The following is a 15701-nucleotide window of genomic DNA, read 5'->3' on the forward strand; positions in this document are numbered from 1 at the left end:
AGCCACCTCCATGTGAACCCTACTTATCACCCTCACCTTAGGAAGGGTGGCCTCTGCCCAGCAGCCGCTGTCATGGGCACTCAGGGCTGGCAGAGTGGCCCCACCTCTGCAGCACAAAGTGGTCACCACGAGCGATCCAGAAAGGTGTTGCTGCTTCTGGTTTAGACCTCAGATGTCTCCAGAAAGTCTCGTGTTTGGAGGTGCACCCTGCTCTGGGAGCTGGTCCCTGGGCCTCCTCACCTGGGAGGGTCCTTGCCTGTCCTCAGCTCCTCCCGCTGCCGTGACGCAGGCAGCTTCCCCCTGCCAGGCCCTTGCACCGCTGACATTTTTGCCTTAGAACCTGCTGACTGCAGAGCAAACTCCTCTTCCTCCTTCAGCTGGCTGTGTCACATATTATGTCCCAGCTATTGGGATATGACTAGGACATTGCTGTGGTAGTTCGTTTGTTTTGTTTTTCTCCAGAAATCACCTCAGTATTCCAGAACCACTTGTCCCTCAAGCTGCCCTGAACTTAGTCCACTCGACCCCATCACCATGTTCTTCTAGGGTATGAGGAAACCTGACAGCCCCTCTTCCTGCCCGTAGGTACCGCTTCCCCAGCATTTCATTTACCAGAATGTGTAGTTGGAGGACTCATCTTCACAATAGCAGTTGACTAACACACAAAAGTTCGTCTCAAAAGTGCAAATGCGAGGCTGGATGTCGTGGTGCAAGCCTGTGATCTCAGCACTCTGGGAGGCTGAAGCAGGAAGATTACAAATTCTAGCCCAGCCTGGTTGATTTAGTAAGACTATCTTAAAATAAAAAAGTAAAAAAGGCTGGTGATATAGCTCGATGTGAAGCCCCGGGTTCAATCCCTGTGTGTGCGTGTGCGCGTGCACACACACACACATACACACCCATCAAATGGGTACAATAATGACATAGGTCTCTTTTTTGAGTTAATATTCCTGCTTTATTTTTGTATTATTCCATTTTTCCCCATAATAAATGGACTCTGAAATCTGATTATGCAGCAAATGAGTAATTTTATCCAAAGAAAGAACTGACCTTTGTCTCAGCTTGTGGGAGATGCTCTAAGCCCTTGGACTTTCCAGCCTGATAAAAAGTGTCTTTTTCTGTAGGCCTTGGGCCAAATCAAATTGTGCTCTGGCCAGGGGCTTTAGAGTAGGCCTGGACCGGACAGTGTTGACTCAGGCTCTGCCAGGACAAGTCACCAGGCACTAGGTGAGACGCATGCCATTCAAGCAGCACAGTAAGACTCTGGAGAGCCGCAGGCTGAGGTGCACTTCCGGTTGGCGGGGCTCCATCCTGCCGTCAGGTGGCTGCTGGGAGGCCGGCACTTCCGGTCTCCCCGGGATAGACCTACTGGAGACCCATGCGTGAAACTCTCCTGGGTTCGGTCTTTGTGCCTCTTCTCGTGGCCGATTCTAATTTATAATAAACTAGGAGTTCTAATGAACTGTACTGTCCAGTATGACCACTTTGAGTAAGCTCTGAGAGTCCTTCTAGCTAACTAAAATCTGAAGGGCTTCTTGGGACTCTTCTTGAACTTTTCACTGGTGTAACTTTAAATCCTAGCATCACCGTCTTCTGCTTTCCTTATCTGCATTAGGGGTGACAGTGTCCCATGGTAGCAGCTGTGGAGCAGGGCTTTGCCCTGCAGTGCTGGCCCCTTGGTTCTTTAATAAATAGCACTGGAGCACCAAGCAGAGAACAGTTATAGGAAATACCCCTGGCGTTGATGTTAATAAATAGGCTTGATTTGCACCTTTTTCAGCTCATAGTAGAATTTTCTTTCTTTTTATTTTAACTCTTGGATGTTAGAAATATGGGACCTTTGAATCAGTCAAGCCCTGTAACAACTTCAGCAGAGCACGGCTCAGGCAAGGATGTGTATGAGCTCTGTAGCAAGGGCTGGTGTTGAGTCGGGGTAGCTGTGGGTCTCCCGGTACAGACACTTGGAGTGTCTAGGTTGTTAATAATATACGCTCACCTTTCTTGGATGGATAGGTACGTGTACACAGCTGTACATGCAATTGTATGTCTGTAGGCAGGTCTTGCTGTTGCCCAGACCACCCTTAAACTTGTGATCTTTTTGCTCAGTCTCCCAAGTAGCTGCAATTGCAGGTATGTGCCACCATGTCTGACTTGGTTACTAATTTTAAGCTTTATTTTTGATGATTTCAAAATTTTCAGTGGAAAGTTTCAAGAGTCTGAAGTTTATTACAAGCATAATCCCGGCATGCCCTTGTGTCCTCCTTAAACACAGACAGCTTCCTCTGCCCCGTCTCCAGTAACGAGCGCGTCTACATTTCCTAGGCTGTTCCTCTGCTATTTATCTCTGCCTCTCCAAATAAAGGGCTTATATTGCTGCCGCTTTCTGCTTTTGCTCTTGTGCACCTCTTACCACCCCCACCGCATAGACCCGAATTTCAGCCGACTGTTTCTTGGTGTGTTATTGTCACCACAAAGCACAGCTCACCTCCGACTCTGCCACCTTCTGCAATTGCTGTTTATTTGCAGTGCAGCCTTTTGGATTCCCTGGCGTTATTTCTTTTGTCTGTCTGGATGTGTATGTTCTTCAGCTGGTTCAGCTCCCAGGCTCTGTGATCATCTGTGACTCTTCTAGACTTTCAGATGTGTTGGGGTTTCCATAAGCTTCATTTTTTTGAAAAAAAAAATTAACGGGTTTGATTTTGGCACATTCATACATGCAGATAGCGTCACTAGATCTCAGGTTTATCTGTTGAAAGAAATCTCTCAGAAAGCACTTTCTGACCCGTCCACTTTGGATGGCGCAACCCCAACAACCCTCGCGCTACCCCCAACCCTGTGGTGGTGAGGCTGTTATCTATCCCTGGGCTCCTTAAGCTCCTCCCTGTGGAGAGAGACCTGGCTTCTGGGACCTCACGTTTCCTTTCCATTTCTCCCTCTTCCACATGAAGCCCACCCACCAGTCTGTTTCCAGGGAGAGGACTTGGAGAGGTAGAATTCACCGGGAGCTCAGGTGTCCAGCCGTGTCTTCCTCTCCCTCCGCCTCGGTGCACTGGGTTCCCTTGTGTAGATTCTCGTTTGGAAGCTGACCTTATGTGGCGTTGTGCCCACTGTCAGCCTGTGGCACACCCCTGAGAACCTAGGTGGCCTTCAGCTTCCCACTCTCGCTCCAGGACATGCTTTCCTTGTGGCACCTCCTCTGTCTCCACTGCTGAAACTGCATCTCAACACCTCAGGCAGTGTGTCAGTTTTTGTCTTCTGGTGGAGCCCTCTAACCTGGAACTCATGACCTTCACTTCCTAAGTTTTCCAGAATTATTTGTTTAGAATGTCCTCCCGCCTTTTTTCCTTCCTTTCGAGAACTCACAGAAAGAAAGTCTATAGTCTATAGTTTGGGGCTCTTGGATGATACTGTGCTTAACCATTTATCTTTTCTCCCCTCTTCCTATTCTTTGTATTTTATTCCAGATTCCAGGAACTGTTGGTGTGTTTTTCTTTTTCTTTTTGTGTTACAGCACTTTTTAATGACTACAGTGTTTTCTTTCACTTATTTCCTGAGCTCATCAGTAGTTACCTTATTTGGTTTTGTTTTATCATTTTTCTCCCGCACGCACGGGCTTTTCATTGTGTTATCTTCTTTTTCTCTCTCTTTCATGTTAGAAGTCCTCCTCAGCTGCCCGATGGGTTTGGTTACCTGTTCATATTTGACAGTATGTGACTCAGAAGCACCTTGAAAGTTTTAAATGTGTGGCCGACTTTGTCCTGGGGTTCCCTGGCCGGGCCATGTCCTGAGAGAACCCCAAACTCAGTACCTTTTGGGTTGTCCTTCAGGCTGCTCAGAAGGCTCTTGTGATTTCCCACCACTCCTGGGGCCGCTACTGTCTTTCCCAGTGCAGCCCCTCCATCCTGGGCTGTCCTCATCACTTTCCATTACCACAACTGACCGACCCAAGCAGAGTCTGAGCCCTGCGGGGTTGGGTTGAGGGTTAGACTTCACTGTTCCTAAGCCGGTCTGCTCTCGTGGGTCTGCTGAGCCAGTTCCTGCCCACCCATTATCCTTTCAGCTTCTGAAAGCTTGATACTTTTCTCACTTCTCCTGATCTCTTTGAATTTAGAGAGAGAGAGAGAGAGAGAGAGAGAGAGAGAGAGAGAGAGAGAGTGTGTCTGTCTGTTACTGTGGGTGAAACCCAGGCAGGGCCTTTGCACTGAGCTATATATATCCTTAGTACCTCACTTTTTTGAGACAGGGTCTCAATAACCTGCCCAGACTGGACTTGAACTTGTGACCCTGCTGACCCCACCTCCCAGGGACCTCAGCATGGACCTCCAACCTGGACCTAGTATCCTCGCCATCACTTTGGAAAGCGAATTCACGTGTCTGTTTAATCCAGTATTTTAATCAGGTCTCTGAATATAGCGTATACACCATAAGGAGCCCCTGTTGTCGCTGCTCTGCATAACGGGTTCTCTGTGGGAGAGGTGAGACCGCAGCAGCTGCAGCCAGGTGTCACTGAGGCCGCAGATCCGCACCTGGTCAGTGCTGTGCACCAGGCGCGTCTTTGAGATCATCTGTGACCTTTTGAGCTGTTTGTGTTTCTGCACAGACTTAGCTCTTCGTGTGCCGTTGGAGTTGAGGGATTCCCGCAGCAGGCTGACCTCAGGTCTCAGGACATTCAGCCTCCAATTTCATGATTTGGGTTTCATTTTTGTATGTGCAGCTGCCTCTCAGCGGTGTGTGCATCACTTATACTCAGTTTGCCCTTTAGCGTCTGCCTTTTGCAGAGCTGATTTTATCCCCAGCTTGTCCTGAAAGGGCGGTATGTATAGATTCAGTCTGGGCGCAGCGTGATCGCAGGGTGGTGTTCCGTGAAGGACCCACTGTGCTTTCCACTGCACCCAGTACAGGAGTCAGGGTCCCTGACTTCACGGGGATGGTGCCCACCTGTAACCCCAGCGCTCTGGGAGGTTGAGATAGGAGGACTGTAAGTTGGAGCCCGGCCTGCGCAATTTAGTGACTTAGCAAGACCCTGTCTCAAGAGCAAAAAGAAAAGGGCTAGGAATGTAGGTCAGTGCGAAGGCTCTGATTTCAATCCCAAGTACTGAAGATGGACAGACAGACCGACCGACTGACCAACCTACCTACCTCTATCATATTTGTTTACCTTCTTCAAACCAAGCAAAGGCTAGAAAGGAGATAGGCACTGCAAGCTGGGACAGGAGCCTGCACAGGAGCCTTCTGTTGAAGTATCAGCCCTCAGGACAGTGAGGAATACGTTCCTGTCGTTGAAGCAGCCTGGACGCTGGTGCTTTGCTGTGGCAGCCCATGCTGACGAGCACGCCTGTTTGCCATACAATGACTTGGTTTTCCAGGTTGTTTTCTTAGACATTGTCACTGTCAGACTTCAGCATCAAGTGGGTGTGTCTGCAGTTGGTGGGCCTGACGCGTGCCCTAACCTGAGTCCTAACCCGGGTGGCCTGTGCATACCCTCACCATACAAGCTCTGTTGTTTGTTCAGTTTTGAAACCCTGGCTGGCCCAGTGGTTGGTCCTCCATAAATACTGAAAGGAGGGGACAATACAAGGCTCACTGTGGCCTCATCTCATGGACATGAATATCAATGACATGCCTTTCCCTATGCCAGGCAGGGAGTCTCCCTCTGTCGGGTGTGTGGTGTCGCACACTTCTGTCATGAGTACACCATGCAGGAGTCCCCAGGAGACTGTGGAGCCAGGACAGCAGCCTTCCATCCTGTCTCGAGGGCCTCTAGCCCTGTGCAGAAGTGAGGAGGAAGGGGTGAGCCCTGTGTGTTCCGAATGGTGGCTCAGTGGTTTGGTGGCATAGGGCACGCCAAGGCACCCAGGAACTGGGGTTAGGCTCTGCTCAGGGAGGTCCCATGCAGGGTCTCTGTCATGGTTCAGAGGTTCTAGAAGACCCCAGAGCACAGGCCGAGCAGGCCTGACACTTAAGCTGGTGCTGCATCGCACAGAGGGATCGGCCCAGGAATTGACAAGGAGACAGCAGGCTGGGTGTGGGGAGCACACCTATGATCTCAGCACTTGGGGAGCTGAGGCAGAAGGATCCTGAGTTTGAGCCAGGCCTGGCTGGCGTAACACCTTTGCAAGATGCTGTCTCAAAATTGTAAAAGGTTGAGGATGTAGCTCAGTGCAAAGGCCCTGGCTTCTGTCCTCACACTACACAAATAAAAGAGAGGGAGGGAGGAAAGGAGGACAGCTCATGAAGAGCCTACAGGTACAGGCGTGGTATGCAGACTGTGTTCTGGGCAGAGGTTCTGTATTTGTGCATGTACCCTCAGACAGTCTGTTGTGGTAGAAGTGAAGTCCAGGGCTGGAGTCAGAGCAATCTTTTGAAGGTTTTCTTTTTCTTTCTTTCTTTCTTTTTTTTTTTTTTTTTGTATTTTAGGGAAGGGTCTACAGGGTGTTCAGGGTCTCACTACTAGATTGGACTTGTAGTGAGCTGCCTGTGTATAGCCTCCCAACAGCTAGGATTACAGGCATGTACCACCATGCCCAGTCTCAGTGCACCCTGGGGGTAGGGCCAGCACTGCATGCCTGGTGATGGAACCCCCAGCCCCTGGGCCTGCTTGCAGGCTGTTTTGAAGACTTCTGAGCCCCAGAGGAAGGGCCCACATCAGGCTATTGGGCAAGAGTGAATGGGTCTGGCTGTGTGGAGACAGGAGGGCCTGGGCAAAGGGAGCCCTTGACCTGTGTAGGTGTGAGGGTCAGCACCTGGGAGTGTGGTGGTCAGTGTGGGCAGGGAGGTAACAATGTGGACTTAACACAGTGGCTGAGGGCATTCGCAGTGCCCTTGGGCATTGTTCAAGGAGTGGTCTCACTAGAAGAAAACGCCTCAGAATTCCTCAATAGGCTGATTAAATGTTTGCCTGGCATTTACCCCCTAGAAGACTCTTAGCTACTGGATAAAACACCAGATGCTACTTAAAAGTCAGCTTATCTCAATGCTCTGAAGCCAGGAACCTGGGTTTTGGCCATTTTTCCCCCATTCTTTTTAGCAGGAACAGAAAACAATAGCTTGACTTGGTTCATAGTTAACATTGTTGTGGTTTGTGTCTAGGTGTCCCCCCAAAGCCTCATGCAGTTGTGGGGTGGCTTCTGGAGTTTGTGATTGATTATTGTGGGTGTGAGTGCTGCACCTGCCCTGGGGCAGGTAACTTACCTCACAATGTAAGGAGGCCAGAGAGGCTGGCTGGCTGCCACTTCCTTGGCTCTCTGCTCTTTGCCACCACCTTGAAGGGCTGCTGTCTGCCATGTGCCGCTCTGCCGTCTGCCATGTGCCGCTCTGCCTTGGAGCCAGCTGAGTATGGACTGAAACCTCCAGTAACTAAGCTAAACAAGCCTTTCCTTCCTTCATTTTGGGTGTCGGGTTTTTGTCCCAGCAATAAGAGAAGAGTAACAGACAACCGTATTTTTTCTTTTTAAGACAGTGCTACAGCAAATACTTGTCTGTTTAAAAGTCAGGTTTTAACATTATTAGTTATACATTTACTCCAGGAAATGCCAAACAGATGCTCAGAATTAAAAGCCCACAGTTCAGGGAGGCTTTCTTGCAGAGCTGCCTGAGTTTTCTTCATTCCAGTTCTTTATTTTACAGTGACTTTGGAGGAGCAATTTTCTTAAGAGACTACAAATTGGATTTATTCTCCTTTATTGAATTGAAATTCTTAACAAGACTTTGTACTAATGAGATATTGTATGCGTGTTATGCTGGAAAGGCTAGTTTGAGTCATTGAGTTAGCATTTCGGAATTAGAAGTCATTGATTAAAGCTTTACTAATAACTCATGTGGAGTGCAGTAATAAAAAGGCTTCCGCGAGGTGCTGCACCACAGCCATGAGGATCCATACCGGGTGAGTAGCCACGACCCAGGACTCGGAGTTTGGCCTGACTGTTACCGAATGGCCGCTGCTCTGCCAGGGATACCTGCCCTGCCCCTCCAGGACCTTTTGTCCTTTAGTCGCCAGGTATGGCACGGCTGCAGCACAAGGGGCAAGAAACCCGCTTTCCTCTGCAGTTCATGCTTTCGGTAGAAAAAATACTTGGGAAATATGGAAGTTTTTAATGAAAGAGAAAAACAATCAGGCTCATCTTTGATTTTTTTTCTGTGGGTTGTTTTTCCTTCTGATGTGAAAATTTTTTTTCTTTCCAGTTCAAGATTGATGGAGAGTGGTGGACGTGGATTGATTACAACCGTTTCCAGGAGCTCGTCCAGGAATATGAAGATAGCGGCGGATCCAGAACTTTCTGTGCAGAGGATTACATGGCTCGAACTCCTCCCTGGGCCCTGTTTGGTGCCAGGGAAAAAGGCTTTGATCCCAAGGACACGAGACATCAGAGGAAGAGTAGATCAAAAGCCATCGCTGCGAGTTGAGCTTCCTGTCATCATGCTGAAGGACAGGAGGATGGATCCAGAAGGTCACTGGACTCCCCTGACTTCCGAGTCAGATCCTGCCATGTAGATGTCACACAGCTGAGACGGTGGCCACACTGGAGAGCCAGCCCCACGTGCTGAGTGCCCAGACGTGGCTCCAGCGTTTCTTGCCAGCATTCAGGCCTCCTGATTTGGTTTCTGGCAGGAGCACATTTTGTGCGGGGAGAAGACAGGCATTATTGGAACATAGTACTTTGGAGTTATATTTGAGTGCGATTTCCATAGGAATAAACAGCTCTGCCTCTTCCTCCTTCCGGGCTCGTGGGTTTCTGTGAAGCAGTCCCTTAGCATCGAGGTGTGCCACCCTGAGCTGGCGCATCTGAATACCATCCCTTCCTGCTGCCCTGTGGAACACCTAGAAGCATTTTAAGTTGTCGCCGCTTTCATATGTTCCTAAATTCTGCACCAGTTGCTTTCAGATGTGCCTTACATCCACCATGTGCGGCATTGGTCTGGAGCTCATCTTGCGCTGGACTCCCCTGTTCTCATACAGACAGACCGCCTGGGGACGGTCAGTAGAAGCCCCGTCTCAGAGGGATCGCCTTGCACTGGCCGTGCAATGAGGTGTCTGCGCTAACTTCAGCGCCTGCTGCGCCGCCCTCGCCACGCGGCAGGCCGCTATCTCCCTTCACTCCTTTGGCCTGCTCCCCACAACCCGTTCCTTAAGTTTCAGATCGCTCTAGTTAAAAACCCCACACTTAGTATTTTTATTCTAGTTGTCAAAGTTCTTTTAAAATTCTTCTTTCCAACAAATTAAATTAATAAAATTATTTTGTAAAGACTTCATACATGACTGTTCTTTTATGTGCTGAAAGGTCCCTCTGGTCATAAGGTTCTAAGTCACATCAGGCCCACTTTCTCACTTTGTAGCTGTTTCATCAGAGCTCCTGTTCTGTGGTGAGCTAAAATCCGCAGATGATTTAGTCTGCCTACCCACTTAGTTGAATGCTGAGTGCCATATTTATTTTGAGGTGGAAGAGTCAAGGTGCTTCTTTCCGCTGTGAGCTGGCATGGTGAACACAGGAAAAACCTCTTTTTTTTTTTGTTACTAGGAATCGAACTCAGGACCTCGTGTCTGCCAGGTAGGCGCCGTGCTGCTGAGGTACATCCCTGGCCCAGTCTTCTTTGTGTATTTATACCACTCTCAGGATTTCACTTCTGACATCAGATGTGGAACGTGGGAGGCCCGCAGTGAGCAGTAATAGCTCAGTCCCACCCCAGCACTGTTACGGCTTGTGTCGAGATGTCCCCCAAAGCCCCATGCAGTCGCAGGTGGGGCTTTTTGAGAAGTGACTGGGTCTAGAGTACGTGATGCTGGTACTGATTGATGGGCAGAGCTGTGCTCACGGGCAGTAGGATTGAGTGTGTGAGTGTTACGCCCCCTGAGTAGCCTGGATAAGATAGAAGGGACAGAGCTGTGGACTTCCCTTCGCTCGTTTTGCTGCCTTCTGCCTGCCATGGACTGCTTCTCCTCTGCCACGCCTGTCTGCTCTGCGACCCACCGTGGAGCCAGCCAATGAGGGACTGAGCTCTCTACACACTCTGAGCTGAATAAACCTTCCCCCTTTGAGTGTTAAGTATTTTGTCCCAGCAACAATCTAGCTGAGAGAGATGCTAGCTGCAGTTACCACACACTGCACGGAAGAGAGACCCTTACATCAAACTGCACTCCCACGTCGTTGTCCCCAGGTTCACCACAACCTTGGCACCATGTCTCTAATCCCTTCTTGGGATTGCCATTTGCTGCAGGGGCTCAGAGGACTCAAGATAGCAGAAGACTTCCTATTGCTGAATTACAAAGGATGCTTATTTCAAAGAAACGACCACATGAACAGATCCATAGGGCACAGTCTGGAAGGGCCCCAGTGCGGGGCTTCTGGCCCTGTAATGCTGAGATGTGGTCCCTTCTCACACATGGCTACCTTCACCTTCTCAGCAGCTCTCTGAGCCCCATAGCGCAGGAGTTGTTTTTTTTTGTATTTAGGACAGGGTCTACAGGGTGTACAGGGCCTCACTGCATAGGTCAGACTTGTAGTGATCCTCCTGTTTACAGCCTCCCCAGTGCTGGGATTACAGGCATGTGCCCCTAGTATCGAACTCCCGGCCCTGCGTCTACCTAAGCAGCCACTTTAATCCACTGAGCTCTTTGACTGGCTGTAGCGCAGGGATTTGGATGAAGGCTTCCATCACACAGGGAAAGTCAGCCTCCAGGGCCAGAGCTTCCAGGCCTTTGCTAGCAGCCCAGCAGGAGCAAACCTCTACGACAGAGGGTGGATCCGTCCCTGGTGCTTGAACCGTCTGGGAGCTGTGCATCAGGAGCTGGGGCAATGTTGGGATAAGAGCTCCCTGAGTGCTCTGGAAATTACAAGGGTCCTAGGAGTTCAGGGCCAGACCGCAGAGACTGAATTGTGTCACTTTGGGGACAGTGGCCGAGTATCACAGAGATCCTGTCTTTCTCGAGCCCAGCACATCTTCAGGCTCTGCAGTCACTGTCCTCGCTTATGACAGGGTCCCAAGATGAAGGGCAGTGAGAGTCACGCTGTGTTTGTGGTTGCTGGAGAGAGATGAAGAACACCTTCGGCCTGGTCTAGTGGTGCAAGCCTGTCATTCCAGCCGTCTGGGAGGCTGAGGCAGGAGGAGTGTTAGGTTCCAGCCTCGCCGGGGCAACTTAGTGACGCAGTGAGACCCTATTGCAAAAAAAGGGTTGGAGGTGTAGATTAATTAATTAAGGCCCTGGGTTCAGTTCCTGGTACTGGGAAACCGACACCTTCGAGTAGGATGAAGTGTTAAGCCAGAATTCACCAGAGGGAGCACAGGGGGACTGCCCGAGAGGTGGGCAGCCGGGCTGCAGGGGCTGCCAGGGAGCAAGGTGGGAGCCGGGCACTCTGGACTGGGGGCGCTTGCAGCCTCTTCAGCCAGCACTGCCTCACTTTATTAGGAACTGAGGTCTTGCTTAAGATTTAACTTGAAGGAAGATATTTTGTTGCTTCAAATCATAAAAAAATAAAAGAGAAAAGGAAAGAAAACCCCTCACAGAATGCATGAGCCTCTGAGTCCATTAGCTTTTGGTACAGAAATGCATGTTCTTTTGCGCCAGAACATATTGATCTGTGGCTTCCTGTTAAAAAAATAAATAGCATGGCACATTAATCCTGGCTCACAGTCGCAGCAGAAAATGTAAAATGCCGTAGGGAGAATACGAAGGGCTGTACTCGGGAAATAAGTTTGCTGAAGAATAGAAAAGAAAGGAAACCCTGGGCACGCTTAGAAGGTGACCTATTTATAAAACATCATCCTCTGTGAAATTTATCTTTGGTGTTTAAGCCAGTGATTGTAATGATGCCTTGAAGAATTAGCTAAATAGTTGGGACTAGTTAAGAAATTTGAGGAAAAAATCAAAAGAAACGTTGCTAGTTTACTACAACAATGTCATGATTACAAGCGTGTCTGTGCCTAGCAGCAAGCTCCTGAGACACATAAAAGCCAAAAACTTTAATTCAACTTAAAAATATATAAAACCCTGGCAGTTTATGGGATGAAGACAATTAAACAATCAATAGTCTGAAACTTATGTGCCCCATTTCTAATAATAGGACGAGTCAGAAGCTGGGGCAGGAACTAGAGCCGAGCACCACCGTCAGCCAGCCTCACTGAAGCTTCCGAGAACGCCGCAGCCCTGGTGCCGTATAACCAAATGACGTGGAGCGTTCCCAGGAGAGCTCACACGTGAGGCCATAAAGTAAGTCTCCGTAGACCTGAAAAAACTGAAATCATACAAAATATATTGCGGTCCTAGCAGAAGAGAATTAGAAATCGGCAACAGGGAAAACATCAAGATACTCACAAATATGTAGGAGCTAACCAAGATTCTAAATAACCACACAGTCAGAGAAGCCATGAGACAAATTTAAAGGAAGGAAAATAAAAAGAAAGCATACCAAAATTGAAATATTGCTACTATAGCACTTAGAGGGACATTTATAGTTGCATATACTTTCACTGGGGAGAACCTGTGAGATACAGAAGGAATTAAGATGTGTTACTTACGTGTACCAACCTCACACAAGGATTGTAAGCACTATGGACTACAAACAAGTAGCAATAAAAATAAATGAAGAGAACATGTATCTCAAAGCAGTAGCCTAGCCTTCCACCTTAAGAAGCTAGAAAAAGAACAGCACATTAAGCCCAAAGCAAACAGAAACAAGTAAGTAATAAACATTGGAGTGGAAGCAAACAAGGAAAGGAAAATATTTTTTTTCATAATTTTATTGATAAACAGATAGCAATGAGACAGTTTCAAATCAAATTGCTAGGACAGTTTCAATAACTAACACACTGCATGCATTCTTCTTAGTGGTTAATTGCTGTCCAAGATGTGGACTTGAGATCCTAATTACAAACACCATTAGAACAAATCATTCTATTCATTAAGAGAATGTAACTATATATCTATCCCATCAACTTTGAATACACAGATACAAAATGGACATTCATCTGTATACCCCTTTTTTTCTAAGTTCCGTTATTGAATATTATAGGCGTGTAAACTCAGCAAAATATTCTAAAAGAGTCCAGTAGCCCTTAATAGCAATGGGTCTTCTGTTTAACTGGTAATGTCAGAAATTATTGACCTGAGTTCCCCACAGCTCAACATAACATCATGGCTTTACTTCCTATATTTTGTCTTCATACTTTTCTACTGGATGGTTAAGACCAAGGTAAAGCAGGACCTATGCAACAAGAGTTGTAGCTTTTGGGTCTGATAAGGGCAGTGAAATCCCCTCAGGATTTATCCTGAGATCCTGTACCTCAGATTGTAGCACCTTTGTCAGTGTCAGCCATGTGGATGAGTCATGGCCATTGCTTGGCCAATGTGCTGTCTGTGAAAGCCTGAGAGAGTGTCTTCTCCCCATGTGACTCTCCTTAGGCACACTCTACATCATCGATCACTTTCCTCTTTGGCCCCATAATCTCCTTGATCAGAAAATTTGGGACACTACCGAGGTACACGACGTTACAGTACAAGTTCTCATATGTCCTGAGTCTTAATTGACCTTAGAAGGTTAGGGCCAAAATGTTGGCTTTCCTTGCAGCCCTCCTTTTTCTCTAATTCTGGTCTGCAAAGGAAAAGATTTTAAAATCACCAAGGTCAAAAGTTGGTTCTTTAAAAACTTCAACAAGCCAGTCACTCTGGGAGACTGAGGCAGGAAGACCACACGTTCAAGCACAGCCTGGGCAACTCAGGGAGGCACTCTTAAAATTTAAGAAAAAGTAGGGCTGGCCAGATAGTTCAGCTGATTAAAGTGCCTGCTTAGGCAGACACAGGGGCCTGGATTCGATCAGCTCCATATGCTGTACTGGCCCAGCCCCGGGGCATGCCGAGAGGGTGATTGATACTGGACGTGGTAGCGCATGCCTATAATCCTAGCAATTGGGAGGCTGAAAACAGGAGGATCACAAGTCCGATCTGTGTAGTGAGACCCTGTAGACCCTGTACTAAAAAAAACAAAAAAACACCATTGGAAGGGCAGCAAGGGATGGAGCTCAGTGGAAAGGCCTTGGGTTCAGTCCCTTCTACCAGGAACCACCACCACCACCACCAACAACAACAACAACTAACTTCCACAAAATCAACCTTTAGCTCATCACCAAGGGGGGAAAAAGGTAACAAGTAACTACAATCAGATATGTGTGTAAATATGATGTTTGTACAACAGTGAATACCCTATACCCACTGAATTGCCTAGTTTAAATGGACAAATTTTATGGCATGTAAAATATAGTTCCATAAAATTTTTCTTTGCATAGTATAGTATGGAGGATTGAACCCAGGGCCTTCACACATAGCTATATCCCCAGCCCTTTTTACATTTTTGAGACGGTTTCATAAGTCACTAAATTCCAACAAAGTTGCAATCCTCCTACCTCAGCCTCCTGAAGTGCTGGGATTATAGAAATGTGCCACCCCTCCCCCCAGTTCTATAAACCTAGTTTTTATTTTTTTATTTAATTTAATTTGTTTATTTTTTTGGCAGAACCAGGGGTTGAACTCAGGCCCTTGCGCTTGCCAGGGAAGCGTTTATTCTACTGAGCCGTGTCCTCGGCTCCTGTAAAGCTAGCTTTTATAAAGTAAAAAGCAGAGGGGCAAACATGGATGTTTGCAACACTTAAAGGAAGCCTCATACACCAGTGGGGATTTGGGAGAAGGACACAAAACACTTAGCTCCTGGCTCCCTATGGGATATGTGTACTGGGCACCTAGAGGGTTGGGCGAGACAGAAGGCTCAGTGGAAGCGCGGCGAGGAGACCCCACAGCTCTTCCTTGCAGTTCAGGAAAACAGGCTGCTGGGCCCTGTCCCGCTGTGCAGCCTAGGTGGCTGTGAAGCAGGACTGTTGCCCCAGCAGGCTCCTGGGGCACGCTAAGGCTCCAGGCCTCCGAAATACAAATTAACACCATATTTTCCCATCAAATTATAGGAGGTTGTTTTTTTTTTTTTTTTTACTCATCATATCATGGCAGCATAAGGTATTTCAAAATCCGTTTGGCAGCCAAGACCCTTCGTCTTTAGCCTTGGGTTAAGAGATTTTAAGAGAGGGGATAGTTTTATGTGCACAGATACTTTATTGAAGAATTCTGTAATAGTAAAAGCCCAGAAACCTCAACATAAAATACAGAAGTCATTTGCTGTTTGTTAAAAGAATGGCAAGATTATTATACTGTACTAAGCCCTGTTCTCCATAAAATTCACCCATTCAACAAATGCTTTTAATCTTATTTATTTACTTATTTATTTGTTTGGTACGGGGTCTCTCTGCGCAGCTCGGACTCATAGTGATCCTCCTGTCTCAGCCTCCCCAGCACTGCAATTACAGGCATGCACCACCATGTCCAGTTTCAGTGACCAGCATGGTATACCTGGGGTTCTGGGCTGGCACAGCATGTGGTAGCCGGGATTGAACCCTGGTCCTTGTGCTTGCCAGGTAGGTGCTTAGACTACCCGGCTATCTCCCCAGTCCCTCAGCAAATGTTTATTGGCTGCTGAGTCTGTTCTAGTTAGTGCTGTAGATTTATTGGAAGTAAATGAGCAAGAGAACATAACCCCTACCGCTATGATGCTTACATTCATCAGCGCTCAGGATTCACAGACATAAACGTTAAACCCCACAGTGGTTGGGGGCCGGGGAGATGGCTCAGTAGAATAAGCGCTGCCCTGGCAAGCGCAAAGGCCTGAGTT

At 47.9% G+C, this 15701-nt stretch overlaps 1 protein-coding gene across 2 annotated transcripts in view; it reads left to right on the forward strand.

Moving 5' to 3' along the window:
• Positions 1 to 9206, forward strand: part of LOC101592786 (S-adenosyl-L-methionine-dependent tRNA 4-demethylwyosine synthase) — a 203784-nt gene extending 194578 nt beyond the window's left edge. For both annotated transcript variants that reach the window (XM_023714443.1, XM_023714441.1), the window contains one exon: positions 8182 to 9206. In XM_023714443.1, the coding sequence (XP_023570211.1) occupies positions 8182 to 8403 (222 nt within the window). In that variant the 3' untranslated portion in view covers positions 8404 to 9206. The remainder of the gene's footprint in view (positions 1 to 8181) is intronic.
• Positions 9207 to 15701: the final 6495 nt, after the last annotated feature.

This window comes from Octodon degus, unplaced genomic scaffold, assembly GCF_000260255.1.
Source record: "Octodon degus isolate 3935 unplaced genomic scaffold, OctDeg1.0 scaffold00035, whole genome shotgun sequence".
Lineage (NCBI taxonomy): Eukaryota > Metazoa > Chordata > Mammalia > Rodentia > Octodontidae > Octodon > Octodon degus.